Source organism: Mesocricetus auratus, unplaced genomic scaffold (assembly GCF_017639785.1).
Source record: "Mesocricetus auratus isolate SY011 unplaced genomic scaffold, BCM_Maur_2.0 Super-Scaffold_100676, whole genome shotgun sequence".
NCBI lineage: Eukaryota > Metazoa > Chordata > Mammalia > Rodentia > Cricetidae > Mesocricetus > Mesocricetus auratus.
This window is the reverse complement of record NW_024429266.1, coordinates 126,224,720-126,241,310: the sequence shown is the minus strand read 5'-3', so window position 1 is coordinate 126,241,310 and position 16,591 is coordinate 126,224,720. Positions and strand designations below refer to the sequence as shown.

Below are 16,591 nucleotides of genomic sequence, written 5' to 3'. Positions count from 1 at the left end.
AGAGTCTTAATTGTTCATCTTGGTATAGATTCCCAGAGCAAAAGTGGTGTGTTTTGTGGAATAATTTTGCTTTGGCAATCAGAGTCTGATTCTAGTAGATCTTTTCTCAGGAATACAATATTAACTTGCAGTAAAAACAGAAACAACCCAAAATGATTAGCTACATACTTGTGGATGCATTTCTGAATTTGCTTGATTCATTCAAGTCAACAGCACTTTGAAAACCTGTAAGAGTTCTGAAACTTGTCCTGGCCATGTGCCTAAATATAAAAGTACAGACATTCCTAGTAATTAGATGGGCAATATGGGGTAAATGAGTTGAGCAAACAACTCACTCTGCCTCCTCCATTAGTGCTAATGAGAGCTGTGCAGTCCTCTCTCTCTCTTCCTGTAGTTTTCACATCCTCTGTGGGGTTCACTCCAAAGCACTTGCTTGTGTACCATACCCCACCCAAGACAGTATGTACTTACCTCACTTATGAAGGATTTGGCAGTGGCAGGATTCATAACAAGGATGGCTCTCCTAAGGGTGTCTCTGTAGCGATTCAACTCCTCTATCCTCATGGTGTCAAAGAGGGTGGTGATCATCTTGTTGATGTTGTTTTCTACCTTTTGAAGGGCAACATCCATTCCCTGCTGGGATACTTTGTCCAAAAATTCCTGTATCCCACGAATATCTAGGAACATTACAACACAGGAGAAGAAAAACTCTTCATTTCTGAGCTGTTTGTTTAACAAAACATAAATTCTCAGGTTCGTTTATTTGCTTAATATCTTTACATGTAAAAGCATAGGGATTAATCTAAAGGGACTCATTCCTATCTACTTATCTTTCTAAATTAATTAAATATTGGGAAAAGTTGGTACATGGGAGAGGGCTGGAAGAGAGGCTCATTTCAATAAAGCACAGATACTTTCTTCAGCATTAAAAGGAATAAACAGAACAATCTAGACATTAATCCCTTCTCCTAATAGCTTTGGTATTGAATATCTAGGTTTTCATTGCTGAAATGGGTTACCCTTCTCATCCAAGTTTAGCCTACCATGGCAAATGAGTTTAAGGTTACCTCTTCAGAGGGAGAAATATTACAGTAACAATTGGAGGCCCATCAAGGGAAAGCTTCTTCCTTTTGATCAAATGAATGAAATCTACCTCTGGCCTGAGTAGAGATCTAATATTATACAGAAGATAATTCAGTTAGGCCACATGGTTTAGAGAGTACCCTATGGAAGGCAGATTCACCTAATGCCTTAAGAAAGAGATGAAAGGAATAATTATCCCATTAATGAGATAATATAGGTTCCTTCCCAGAACCCCAGTATGTGGCACAGTAACTACAGGACTGCCAGGACTCTGTCCCATCTCGCTACCTTTTTGGCTTCAGGACACATGACTTCATTTTTCTTCCTTTCTCTCTTTTTCTTTTTGTTACTAGACAGAGCCTAAGTGTATTTAATATACTGTCTATGGTACTTTGAACTTTTTTTCCCTCCCTTTTGTCATGTAGCTGTTTGCACAACTCCACACAGAACTCTGAGGCATGGGTTTTTTCTGTTTTGCTATTCCATAGCTTCTTCTCTGCAGATTCTCAGATTTACAGGTTTCCCGCCTTGGAGTATTTCTTTCAAGCTCTAATAAAATTGCCTTTGTGTTTCAAAATAAGCAAAAATACAACCTGCTAATTTTCCTCCAATTTCTTTCTTATGCCACAGAATTCATTCATTTCATTTATCATTATCCATAATCACAAAATGTATTACTATCATTACTGTTAAGGTAGTGTATTAGATCAAGTAGAAGGAAGAGGATAATTTAGAAGTCATATTAAAAGACCGAAATAATGTCGTTCATGACAGATGAAGTTGGATAACATTTCTCAAGAATAGTTATCGCTGCCACTAAATTGATATTCATAATATAAAAAGAATATATTGAGATGTTTCCTTCTAATGGTCTCAATAATTACTCAGTGATTACATAAAACCAAATACATTATTAAATATTTAAATCTGAATGTCCAGTAGTAGATTAGATAATTTTATTTTAGGACTATGGAGGTGAGTGGTTTCATGTTTATAACAAACGAAAACGTATTTTAAGTATTTTTGAAATTACCACCCAAGGTTTTAAATGTATGCTGACATTCAAAATATTTATAAATAATATTTAAAAAATCATACATCGAATTCAAATATGACATTACTAAAAAATTGTAAAATAAAAAGTTCTGTGTTCATCTCATGTTCAAGTGAGGGAAATAAAACACAGTATCAAAAAGTAATTATCAACAAATTAATTTTATTAATACACAAATAATATTTTTTTATTTTGTGCTGACTGCATGAAAGTTTTGAAGCTAAAATAGTTGTTTAAGTATCAGAAATGAGGGACTTAACACAAGTGAACTTTATCTCAAAATTTCTAATTGTGTGTGATTGCATGCATATAAAATTTGCCTCGCAAGTGAAATATATAATATGTAAACAGTATGAAAAGATAATATGACATAAACTAAATAGCTTCAAACATTGAGTGATAATTATGGATAATAAAATTTGCATTTAAAAGTTACAAATTAATTTTTAAAATTGTGTTTTTATGATTGATTCCATTTTTATGACTTCACAGTTGTGATATATTCATTTCTGTGGTAATTCTGTCTATATTAACTTTACCTTCCAGTCTATAGTACTAACTACATTGCAAATCTGAGCTATAAGCATAGAAGGACAAAAGAGGGTACAGGAAAACAAGAAATAGAGGAGTAGGAATGATGAAGACAGAACAACCATGTCCAAAAGTTTCCAACAGTGCAAAGTTGACTGGTGGACTGAACAGGGTTAAAACTAGTGGAGCACAGCAGACACTGGTATGTAAATAATATCAGAGTTATGGACATACAAAGCAAGTTTCCTGTCAGTCACAACCACGTCCAAGAATTTAAAAAAAAGTCTTCTGCCCACATTCAGTGCAGAGGTCAGAGGTGAGTATCAGGTCCCCATCTTAGAACCAATTTCCTCCCACTTACTCTCTCTCGGATCCCCTGGCTTGGGGACAGCAGCCAGGTTGACTCCCCCCAGAAGGATGACCTAGTGACCAGGAGCCTGCAGAGAGCTGCTCCACTTCCACCCAAACCCAGGGCAGAGGGCATAGAGCAAAGGGCAGAGACTATTGGATTTGCTTGCACCCACCAAAAGGGAACCCCGGCCGCCTACCCACCAGGAAAGGAAGAGAGTCTACACCCACTGGAAGAGTTGATGAAGAAAAGGAAATATAAGAACACACCAGCAACAGAAATACAAATATGCCACCACTAGAGTCTAGAGATTCTATAGCAGTAAGACTTGAACACCCCAATGCAGTCAAAGCAGAAGGGAATAACCCTAAAAACAACTTCTTGAAAATGATAGAGGCCCTCAAAGAGGATGTGAGAAAAATCTCTTAAAGAAATGGTAGAAAAATCAAACCAAAAAATGCAAGAGATAGAAGAAAAAAACAAATAAAAAATTCCAGAAAAAAATGGAAGAAATGGAGGAAAACACAAAGCAAAAATTACAAGAAACAATTCAAACAATCTAAGGATTGAAAGCTGGCATGGAGAAAAAAAAAACACAGTCTGAAGGAATGCTGGAAATCGAAAAACTGGGGAAACTGACAGGTACTACAGACGCAAGCATAACCAACAGAATACAAGGGATAGAAGAGAGAATCTCAGAAGTTGAAGACACACTAGGAAAAATAGATTCATCAATCAAAGAAAATCTGAAGTCCAACAAATTCCTAACACAAAATATCCAGAAAATAAGGGACACCGTGAAAAGAAAAAAACCTATGAATAATAGGTATAGAAGAAGGTGAAGAAACCCAACTCAAAGGGACAGAAAATATATTCAACAAAACCATAGAAGAAAATTTTCCCAACCTAAAGAAAGACATGCCAATGAAGGTACAAGAAGCTTATAAAACACCAAGTAGAGTGGATCACAAAAAAAGTCCCCTTGCCACAAAATAATCAAGACCCTAAGTATACAAAATAAAGAAAGAATCCTTAGAGCAGCTAAGGATAAGGTCAAATAAAATATAAAGGCAAACCTATAAGAATTACACCTGACTTCTCCATGGAAACTCTGAAAGCCAGAAGGTCCTAGATAGATATTCTATCAACACTAAGAGACCATCGATGCCAGCCCACACTAATACACCCAGCAAAGCTTTCAATCACTATGGATGGAGAAAACAAACAAGATATTCCATGAAAACAAAACAGATTTAAACAATAAGTATCCACTAACTCAGCCCTACACAAAGGTCTTGGAGGAAAACTCCAGTCCAAAGGCATTAACTAGAACCAGAAAATCATAGGAAATAGATAATCCCACTTTAACAATACCCAAAAGAGAAAAGTGGTGGAAATCCACATACAGTTCCACCAAGAACAACCATTCCAAAACAAACGAAAACCAGCAATCAAAGGTCACTAATATCCCTCAATATTAATGGTGTTAATTCGCCTATAAAAAGATACAGGCTGATAGAATGGATTCGAAGACAGAACCCATCCTTCTGCTGCATACAAGAAACACACCTCAGCCTCAAAGACAGACATTACCTCAGAGTTAAGGGTTGGGAAAAGATTTTCCAATCAAATGGCTCCAAGAAACGAGTAGAGGTAGGAATCCTAATATCTAACAAACTAGACTTTAAATTGAAATCAATCAAAAGAGATGAAGGAGATCATTTTCATATTCATCACAGGAAAAATCTACCAAGAAGTACCGATTCTGAACATCTATACCCCAAATGCAAAGTCATTCATATTCGTAAAAGAAACATTACTAAAACTCAAACCACATTTAAACCTCACACACTAATAGTGGAAGAATTCAACCCCACACTGTCACCACTAGACAGGACTACAAGACAGAAACTTAACAATGAAACAAAGGAACTAATAGAGGTTATGACCTAATTGGGTTTGACAGACATATATAGAACATTCCATCCAAACACAAAAGAATATACCTTCTTCTCAGTGCCACATGGAACCTTCTCAAAGATTGACCACATAACTAGCAACATAGCAATCCTCAACAGGTACAAAAAAGTTGGAATTACTCCATGTATCTTATCAGACCACCATGCTTTAAGGTTAGAGTTCAACAACAACACAAACTGCAGGAACCTTACAAACTCATGGAAATTTCATAATACGCTATTGCATCATGCCTGGGTCAAAGAAGAAATAAAAAGAGATATTAAAGACTTCCTAGAATTCAATGTGAATTAAGACACAACATACCCAAACTTATGGGACACGTTGAATGCAGTGCTAAGAGGAAAGTTCAAAATTAAATCAAGAACAGATAATCAATATAAATAGACCTATAACACCTAAGGAAATAGAAGCAGTCATCAAAAGTCTCCCAACTAAAAAAAATCCCAGGGCCAGATGGCTTCAGTGCACAATTTTACCAGAAATTCAAAGAACAGCTCACACCAATTCTCCTCAAAGTATTCCATGCAATATAAGCAGAAGGGTATTTGCCAAATTCTTTTTTACGAGGATTCAATATCATTGATACCCGAGACACACAAGACACAACTAACAAAGAAAACTTCAGACCAATTTCCCTCAGGAACACTGATGCAAAGATACTCAATAAAATACTGGCAAATCACATCAGAAAACTCATCCACCAAAATCAAGTAGGCTTCATTCCAGGAATGCAGGGTTGGTTCAACATATGAAAATCCATCAATGTAATCCACCATATAAACAAGCTGAGGAACAAAAATCACATGATCATCTCACTAGATGCTGAAAAAGCCTTTGACAAAATCCAACACCCCTTCATGATAAAGGTCTTGGAGAGATCTGGGATAACAGGAACATACTTAAACATGATAAAATCTATATACAGCAAACCAACAGCCAACATCAAACTAAATGGACAGAAACTCAAGGTGATTCCTCTAAAATCAGGAACAAGACAAGGCTATCCTCTCTCCCCATACCTCTTCAATATTGTACTCCAAGTTCTAGCTAGAGCAATAGGACAACAAAAGGAGATCAAGGGGATACAAATGGGTAAGGAAGAGGTAAAACTTTCACTATTTTCAGATGATATGTTAGCTTACATAAGTGACCCAAAGAACTCAGGGAACTCTTACAGCTGATTAAAACCTTCAGCAATGTGGCAGGATACAAGATCAACTCAAGAAAAACAGTAGCCCTACTATATACAGTAGATAAGAGGACTGAGAAATAAATCAGAGAAACATTATCCTTTATAATTGCCACATACAAGATAAAATATCTTGGGGTAATGCTAACCAAAGAAGTGAAAGACCTGTATCACAAGAACTTTGAGTCTTTAATGAAAGAAATTAAAGAGGATAACAGAAAATGGAAAGACCTCCCATGCTCTTGGATAGGTAGGATCAATAGAGTAAAAATGAAAATTCTGCAAAAAGCAATCTACAGACTCAATGCATTCCCCATCAAAATCCCAGCACAATGCTTCACAAACCTTGAAAGAACAATTCTCAACTTTATATGGCAAAACAAAAGACCCAAGACAAACCTGCTCAACAAAGCAACATCTGGAGGCATCACCATTCCTGACTTCAAGCTCTATTATAGAGCTCTAGTCCTGAAAACAGCTTGGTATTGGCACAAAAATAGACAGGTAGACCAGTGGAATCGAACTGAATACTCTGAGCTTAATCCACAAACCTATGAACAGATGATTTTTGACAAGGAAGCTAAAATTATACAATGGAAAAAAGATGGCATCTTCAACAAATGGTGCTGGCATAATTGGATACTGGCATGTATAAGACTGCAGATATATCCATGTTTATCACCATGCACAAAACTTAAGTCCAAATGGATCAAAGACCTCAACATAAATCTAGTCACAATGAAACTATTAGAAGAGAAATTGGGAGGTACCCTTGAATGAATTTGTAGAGGAGACTGCTTTATGAACATAACACCAGTAGCACAAACACTGAGATTGGCAATTAATAAATGGGACCTCGTGAAACTGAGTAGCTTCTGTAAGGCAAAGGGCACAGTCAGCAAGACAGACAGGCAAGCCACAAATTGAGAAAAGATATCCACTAACCCCACATCTGACAGAGAGTGATCTCCAAAATTTACAAAGAACTCAAGAAGCTATTCTCCAAAACACCAAAGGACCCAATTAAAAAATGGGGACTGAACTAAATAGAGAATTCACAATAGAGGAGACCAAAATGGCTGAGAGATACTTGAGGAAGTGCTCAACATCCTTAGCCATTAGGGAAATGCAAATCAAAACAACCCTGAGATATCATCTTACTCCTGTCAGAATGTCTAAAATCAAAAACACCAATGACAGCTTATGCTTGCAAGGATGTGGAGAAAGGGGAACACTAGTCTATTGCTGATGGGAGTGCAAACTTGTACAGCCACTTTGGAAATAAGTATGGAGATTCCTCAGAAAAAATGGGAATCAGTCTACCACACAACCCAGTAATTTCACTCTTAGGCATATTCCCAAAAGATTTCCATTCATACATCAAGCATGTGTGTTCCAGTATGTTCATAGCAACATTATTTGTAATAGCTAGATGCTCGACAACTAAAGAGTGGATAGAGAAAATGTGGTACATTTACACAATGGTGTACTACTCAGTGGAAAAACACAATGGAATCTTGAAATTTGCAGGCAAATGGATGGCACTAGAAGAAACCATCCTGAGTGTGGTAACCCCGTCACAAAAAGGCAAAAATGGTTTATACTCATATATGGATTTTAGGCATGGTTCAAGGGAGTGGCAGCCTACAATTCCAGGGCCAGTGAGTCTGGGAAACAGGAGATTTCCAAGATATATGCATTATACCCCAGAGAAGTGGAAAGAGGCAAGATCTCCTGAGCAGATTGGGAACATTGGGGAAGGAGAGAGGGAGCCAGGAAAAAGAGAGGGGGATAAGAGGAGGGTAGAAGAAGACTTGGGGGAGAAGGAAGGCTGAGTCAGGGTAAGAATAGAGGAGACCAGGATGATAGATACCATAATAGTTGGAGTCTTTATAACTTTGAGGAGAGAGCTGTACAAGGATAACACCAACTGGAAAACTAAGTAATAGTGGAGAGACTACATTAATAGCCCCTACCTGATGAGAATGTTGGTGACTACTTTATGTGACATCCTAGAACCTTCATCCTGTGACTGATGGAAGCAGAGACAGATACTCAAAACTAAACACTGAACTTTCCCCCTGGAACCCAGTAACAGAGTTGGAGGAGTGATGAGCAAGGCAGTCAAGATCATGCTGACTGGACAAGGGGGAGCTCTTGAACCCCAGACTGTTGGCTAAAAGGCCAACAGGGGACTGATGCAGACTCCATGAATGTAGTGTCAGTGAGGAGGCCTCAGAAATCTCTGGGGCTTTGGGTAGTAGACTGGTGTTCACCATGGCATACAAATGAACTTTGGGAGCCCATTCCACATTGAGGGATGCTCTCTCAGCCTGGACACATGGGGAAGTGTCTAGGTCCTGCCCTGGATGAAATGACAGACTCTGGAAATCCCCCCAAGGAGGACCTTACCCTTCCTAGGGAATGATGTGGGGATTGGGTGTGGAATGGTGGAATGGGGGTGGGGCTGGTGGAGGGACAAAAAAAAAGAAAAGCAGGTGGGAACTCTACCTCTTCCAAGTTTTGCTTATACTTTGAATTGAACAAATTAATCCTCTATTCTATTTATGAGTTCTCATTCACCATCACTTATTCATATGTTCTTTTTTGTATCTAGATTATATGAAATGGAAAGAACAAAAAATTTTAAAAAAGAATTCAAAAAAGCCTGGGTACCATCTCAAACCCAGAGCATAATTTTAATTTTCAGGGCAAGGTTGCATTTTATTTTTACTTGAATTACTTAAAGATTCACATAAACAATGCATAAAACAAATAGTACACAGAACAGTACCTGAGATCCTGTAGATTGCTCACACTCTGGACTGTGATTCTAAAAGTAAACTATTGGTGCAACTTCACTCCTTCATATAAAAAATGTTCCTTTAAAAACCTATTCACTGAATAATCCCATCACTTGGGAGGCAGAGGCACATGGATCTCTGTGAGTTCCAGATCAGTCCGTTGCAACCCAAGGCAGAGATCTCTATTACAGAGAAATCAAGCAGTAAGTGCTTTCCAATCTGCAGATGATACAGCTAACTGTGAGCGGCAACTGATATGTGTGTGAAGACACTGATCCAAATCATGTTATTAGCAGCTGTGTATAAAAGATTCATTAAAAGAAAGAGTAGTCCTTTGGGTTTGTTAATTAAACATGAACGTAATCAACCATCTCAATGATTCAGCCACATTATCTTCATTCTGATTTTGTTAGTCAGTGAGCTAAGTTCCAAAAGTTACAGAAATAAAAATGCATGCTTCTTGACCTCGAGGAGCTGACAGACTGATTACAGTTGTCAGTTGGGGCGATTTATTGATAACAGCTGCTTCCCAGCTGCTGTTAGTCCTACTTACCAGATAAATACCTAAGAGCAACTGTTAGACTGCTCATCAACCGAGTTATGAAACACAGGACTATGAGCAAAGGCAATTCCCCTGAACATCACAGAAGGCTGTGTGCTCGGTGGAAACGTGATCACTTTCCCTGAATGCCCACATCCCAAACCCTGAAATCTGTGGATATACCAATTCATATTCCAAAGAAAAATCAAGCCTGAAGGTGGGCTTCAGGCAGTCAATCCAGTGAGATCAAAATAGAAAGACAAACTCCAGAACTTGCATGAGTCCAGGATCATCAGGATGACCTAAAGTTGGAAGAGGGAAGCAAAAGAAAAGAGACAATGAGGGGTGACAGTTTGGAGAGAGGCAGTGTGGATGATTGCCCTGAGGAAGAAGTGAAGAAAGGTGAGCATCTCTGGAGGCTGCAATAAGACAAGTAGATTCTTCCTGAGAATTATGAGAAGAGTGCATGCTTGGTTTTTTTTTCCATGCTTAGATCTGATGACACACTTCTGACCCATAGAACTCTGTGTGACTTGTGTTGACTCTCCAAAATTGTGATAATCTCCTGTGCTAGCTTCAAGCCAGCATGTTTCAACTTAATATCCAATGAATTTCACTTCAGAATTACCTGGAAACGTTTCTGGGGCTTTACAGCTTTGCTCCACTCCTGTGAGCTCTGAAATTCCCCTGACATAGCCCACGGTGGTCCTTGAGAGAACAGTCAGGGAAATGGTTCTTCAATATGTATCACAGACTTGAGAGAATAATAAAGACTACAGATCCTTTTTTTCCCTAGTAGCCCAAACATTCTGTAGCATTTCCTGGCTGACATTGCTTAGCCTCATCTACCTGTTACCTTTGGAGGATGGCATGAGTCCCAGGTTAATATTACTTCTCTTCAAGATTTCAGACTTCATAATGCCAATTCTTTCATATTTGTGGAGTCCAAAGCTATAATCTTAATTTTCAGGTGTAAAATGACCCTCTACGTCACTTCTAGTCATCCTTGTATTTTGCTTCTTGGAAATAATTTCTTAGTGTAGGGGAAATGCACCACATTTGGTGCCAGTAAATCAGGCTTGGGTCAGTAAGTTGCTTCCACAGTACAACTCTTTTCGCTTGGAATCACTTTCGAAATCGATGTCTCCTGTTTTCATTTTCTTGGTGTTTCAGCTCTCTTCACAGAGTAATATGTCACTTTTTACTTACTAAATAACCCTGACTTCACCCTTTAATTTCACAAGTCCAGCCTTCCACATTCTACCGCTTGATGTTCCTATGCTCCCAGGCTAGTCAGCCTGAGTCCTCAGTCTTACGAAACAACCAAAATTGAATAAAGCCATAATGCAGTTGAATGGCTTTTCCTGTGTGTTGAGATGTAATGATGTAGTTTATGATTACAAGAGTCAGAGGATCTGGTTAGGCAAATAAAAAATGGACCCAGTCTGTTTCCAATTACAAGATAAAAGGAGGAGGAATCGAGAAAGAAAAAGAGGAAGAAGCATAGGTGAAGGAACAGAAGGCAGGGAGGAAGCTCTAACTCTGAGCACTTAGTGTTTGAATCATTTCACACACACACACACACACACACACACACACACACACAGCCCAAGAAATTTGGTGATGAAGAGGAAGGTCTGGTTCGTTCCTGTCTTTGAGGTGCTTTCTGTTTACAGACAGAATAAACAGAAAACAAAATCATATTTTAATCATCTAGTGGCTGATGAAGGCAATGTAGCAAAGCAGCAAAAGCTTCAGGGAAGTGTAAATCTACACATGCAAGCATCAACAAATTTCTTTTATTTCATGTAAGCACTAGATTTTCTGATACAAAAAATTAGAGTGGCTAAAATATGAAAGTCAGTATTAGACTTCAGAATTCCATGTTAATGTACATTTTGTAATCAAGACTTTAGTAACCTCAGTCAAAACTTCTGCTTTTACATGTATACTTGTTATGGAAAATTAGAAAATAGAAAAAGTCCTTAATGGGAATGATAGTGATCTATCATATCTCTGTCTGTCTATCTATCTATCTGTCTGTCTGTCTATCATCTATTTATCTATCTACTATCATCTATTTCTTCATCAGTCAAGCTTCATCATATATTTATCATTTATGTATCTATCTGTTTATCATATCTCTGTCTATCTATCATCTATCATTTATCTTTCAATCAAATATTCTAAGAAAAGCCAGATATCATGGCATATTCCTGCCATCCTGGCACATGGGAATCTGAGGAAGAGACTCAAATATTTCCATGCTAGCCTGTGAAGATGAGTCAGAAACTGACCACCACAAACTATGTAGACTTTCCTCAAAAAGTCTTAATAAAATAAGTAAACAGAAAATTGAATAAATAAGCAATATCATCTTCAGAACTATAAGCTTCTATGGCACTCAAATTATGTTACCTTCTTAGACCACCTTCTCTTTTAATCCTCTATGATGTAATGAATAATTTGAGGCTAATGATTCATCAAATCTCGTAAAACAATGACATTATTATCTCTAAAGTAGGATTAATTTTAATCTTCCTAGTAAAATGGTTCTATATTAAGGGAGACTAGTCTTATTACTACCAGAATTTAATGTTAATTTATATTCTTAAAGGAACATTAAGGAGAAAATACGATACTGTGATAACATTGGTGGAACCTGTACCAGTTGTCCATAAGAAAGTTGATCACTTTTTTGCTAGTCTTAGTTTACTGTGTACCAATCACTGTGGATGGTACTTGCTAAGAAAGTGAAAAGCAAAACAAAATAGCTGGGAAATGTGGTCTATACCATCTGATGATAACACTGAACAGTTTGCTGATTAAGAAACATTGCATTGTTCTTTTTCAAAGTAAATTAACAATTTAAGTAATTATAGTGTCTTTATGTGAAACATATCAAAATAGAAATTTATAGTCTCATCATTGCATTCAAACATCACATTTAAAATATTGAATAATAGAAGCCAAATTTTCTGTAACGTTTACCTTCTCATGTTTTTTCTTTTTTCATTTTCTCCTCCTTCGAGCAAGTGAAGGCATTTAATCATTCTGATCACTAAATGCATTGAAGACCTCAATTTGAGCAGGAAGACTTCAGTAAGGCACAGGCTAAGCATGGCATTTCTAAAATTATGACAGCATGCTAAGCTTTAAAATTAAAATGTAGGACCTTGTGACTTTCTTCTCTGGCTTTCTCATTTTACAAATTGGAACAAGGCTTAGTGCTGAATATGAGAGATATATTATAAAACCAGAACAGATTTTCCCCAATATTTGGATTGCAAAGTATGCTTTCCATGTCCACCCCCTGAGGGGGGTGGGCAAGGCTTTTAATCATCAACAAATTTTAAAAGTTTTGTTTTAAAAGAACTCTTAACTCGGGACAGTCATTGGAGTCATTAAGCACCTTTTTGCATTTTTAGAATATTTTATATAAATTTAAAAAGTAAAGATAATAACATGCTGTGTTGGGCTTTGACACACCAGAGCCTGGCAATTATGATCTAACATTGAGAGCTTACATTTGACAGGAGCTTGTCATTCGGTCATAAACCTACAAATTTTTACTATGGAAACCATCTTTACAGTAAAGCTGAGAAATATTTTTAAAGCACAAGTCACGGATGCATAAGTCCTGAATAGGAGAATATACTCTTTATATACATTTGGCATAATATATATTAATGAAAAGAAAACGGTTCAATAAACTGCTTGGATTAATTGCATGCTTATTAATACAGGCTAGAGTAAATGAGAGAACTGAAGGCTGGAAAGTAGCCAGTGACTCATAAACAGCTTTCATGCTGTTGGGAGAGAATGTCAAGATTATTATAGTTATCAGACATGTGAAAGCATCCTTGGGGCGATTATAAACATTTGCAATCAATTAGGAAGAAAGTGTCTACCCTATGGGCCCTGATTAAATCTACACCACTTCTACATGGAATAAAGATCATGACTCAGGAATGGATTAGTAAAGGCGGTTACCTAATCTTCATTTCAAAATGAGGGAATCTGCATACATATACCAGTCACCTAACAGTGTGCAGAATCTAATTTGCATTATTAAATGAATGTTTTCATTATGCAGAGTAGTGTGTAAGTAATGGTCTTGTGATTTCCTGAAGTGAAAGTTGTTTTGTACATACAAGTGCTAGGTAACATGTATTTCTCTTCCTGCCGTTTGATTTGGCCATTTCCATATTGTTTCGCTTTGTTTGTGACATATCACAGAAATTTCTCTCAGAAGGGTTAAGCTGTTATGGAAAAGATTTATATAAATGGAATCAATGTAGTTGCCCATAAACAGATGAATAGATAAATAAAATGTAGTACACATATAAAAATGGAATACTCCAGTTCTAGGGAAAATGAAATCACAAAATTTTCAGGTAAAATTTCAGGATGCACTTAGAATGAATGTTAATGACAGAGGTCACACAGTCTCAGAAAGGAAAAAGAAATTACATGTTACCCCCTAAAATGTGTATTCTAGCCCAGTGTGTGTGTGTGTGTGTGTGTGTGTGCGCACACAAGTGAGTGCAGGCAGGTGTGCATATGTGCATTGGAGAGATGACTCAGCAGTTAAGAGCACTTGTTGCTCTTAGAGAGGAACAAGGTTCAGTTTCCAGTACCCACATGGTTGCTCCTAACCATCCGTAACTCCATGTCTAGGGATTCAACCTTTGTGAACACCAGGGAAGTGATGAATCCAAACAGACACACACACACACACACACACACACACACACACACACACACACACAAATACTCATGTCCATAAAAATAAATAGATATAAAGCGTCTAAGAGAAAGCTTCAAATGATATATATATATATATACATATATATATATATATATTACATATAGAGGATAGATACATTGGTTTAAATAAACAGATCTGCAGGTTGGTAGAATATAACATATAGAATAGCACAAAAAAGAATAAATACTAGCTAAAGAAATCAGACTTAATGAAATTAAGTAATGGACACTTGAGTCATAAAATGGATATAAAGTAAATTGTTATTTGGGTTTTTTTGTTTCAACTCTCAGAAAATTTTCATTTTTGGTGCACAAAAAGATATATTTGCTAGTGAAAGTACAAAATCCAACATGAAGCATCACAGCTTCAGTATGGCTACTCTAATTGTATAGAACCTAATTGAGATGTATAGATAATGGGCCTGGTTAATTTTACTGTGGGAATTTTTATTTGTAAGTTCTTTATAATAAAACATTAATGAATAAAAGGGAATTAAGTGAAAAAACAGAGGTGTTCAAATGTATGTGAAAAGTAAATTTCTCTTTTATTTAATTTGGAGATTACACCAGACTAACCAGTCTTTCTTTCACACATTTTAAGCATTTTATTCTATTCTTGTATTGGAAACTAAGTTTTATAATAATTAAACTGTCTGTAGAATTTTCTCTTTTTTTGCCCTTTTTAAATTTTATTTTATTTTATTGTTATTTTAATTTTTATTACTTTAATTTTAAATAGCTTGCTTCACATGTCAATCTCAGTTCCCTCTCCCTCCCCTCCTTCCACATCCCCTCACCGTCCCCCCAGTCTCCCACCCTATCCCCACTTCCTTCCACATAAGGAATATCCAGAGTCTGTCATGTCGCTCAGGGTAGGGTCCAGGCACTCCGCTAAGAGTCCAGGCTGAGAGAGCATCCCTCTTTGTGTTATGGACACACGAAGTCCATTTGTATGCCAGAGACAAAAACTGATCTACTACCCAGGGCCCCATAGGTTGCCCAGGCCTCCTCACTGACTCTCACAGTCAGGGGGTCTGCATTAGTCCCATGCTGGCCGCCCAGCTGTAGGTCTGGGGTCCAAGAGCTCCCCCATGTTCAGATCAGCTGTCTCTGTTGGTTTCCTCAGCCCATTCTTTGCAAATTTGCTCATCGATCCTCTCTCTCTGTCACTGGGTTCCATGGGTTCAGTTCCGGGTTTAACTGTGGGTATCTGTCTCTGCTTCTATCAGTCACTGGATGAATGTTCTAGGATGGCGTATATAGGGTAGACATCAAGTTCATTATCAGGAATGGGCATTTAAGGTGGTCTCTCCACTATTGCTTAGCTTGCCAATTGGTGTCATCCCTTTAGATCACTAGAGGTCTCACTGGTGCCAGATCTCTCTTCTAACTTTTGACTCCCTCTCTTATGGTACTTCTCATCCTGTTCTCCCCCAATTTTATCCCCCACTCAAACTTCCTGTTGCCCCATGACCTACTCTCTCTTCCTTTTCTAATAAGTCGGGGGAGGAATGATGAACAAAGGGGTCAAGACTGCACTGGTGAAACCCATAGAAACAGCTGACCTGAACAAGGGGGCACTCTTGGACCCCAGACTGATGGCTGAGAAGCCAGCATGAGACTGATCCAGACCCACCCGGATGCGGGTGTCAGTGAGGAGGCCTAGGCAATCTATGGGGCCTTAGTTAGTAGATCGGTATTTATCCCTGGCATACAAACAGACTTTGGGTACCCAACCCACAATGCGGGATGCTCTCTCAGCCTGGACTCTTTGGGGAGGGCCTAGTCCCTGCCCTGTATGAAATGACAGACTATGGAGATCCCCCATGGAGGGCCTCACCCTCACTGGAGAATGGAGTGGGGATTGGGTAGGGGGCTAAGGGGACTTGTGGGAGGGCAGGGGAGGAAGGGAGGGAGAGGGAGCTGGGATTGACATGAGAAGCAAGCTTGTTTCTAATTTTAATAAAAAGTCTAAATTTTATAGATATGTTTACTCTTATAAATAAATTATAATGAATGATATAATATTTAGATATTCCAATATAACAAGTTAATAATAGCTCTGACTGCAATATAATAACAATTTGTCCACAAAATTCAGGAGTATTCACTTCAATGAATTTTTAGTCCTTCCTGAAGATAGATGGTCTTTTCTCTTCTTCTTTCCCTGTGGTCTGGTAGAAAAAGCTACATCACACTGGCTTGGTTCTCTTCTTAGGAAGTGACTTTCTGCCCCGAGGGACACCTGAATGAGTTGTTCATGGATGATTGGATGATATTGCATCCTTTG

The 16,591-nt window shown here is 37.8% G+C and overlaps 1 protein-coding gene across 2 annotated transcripts in view; it reads right to left on the bottom strand.

Moving 5' to 3' along the window:
• The window catches only part of Grid2 (glutamate ionotropic receptor delta type subunit 2), a 1,423,232-nt gene that overhangs the window by 749,642 nt on the left and 656,999 nt on the right, over positions 1–16,591 (bottom strand). For both annotated transcript variants that reach the window (XM_040738819.1, XM_005076058.4), the window contains exon 4: positions 472–677. In XM_040738819.1, the coding sequence (XP_040594753.1) occupies positions 472–677 (206 nt within the window). The remainder of the gene's footprint in view (positions 1–471; positions 678–16,591) is intronic.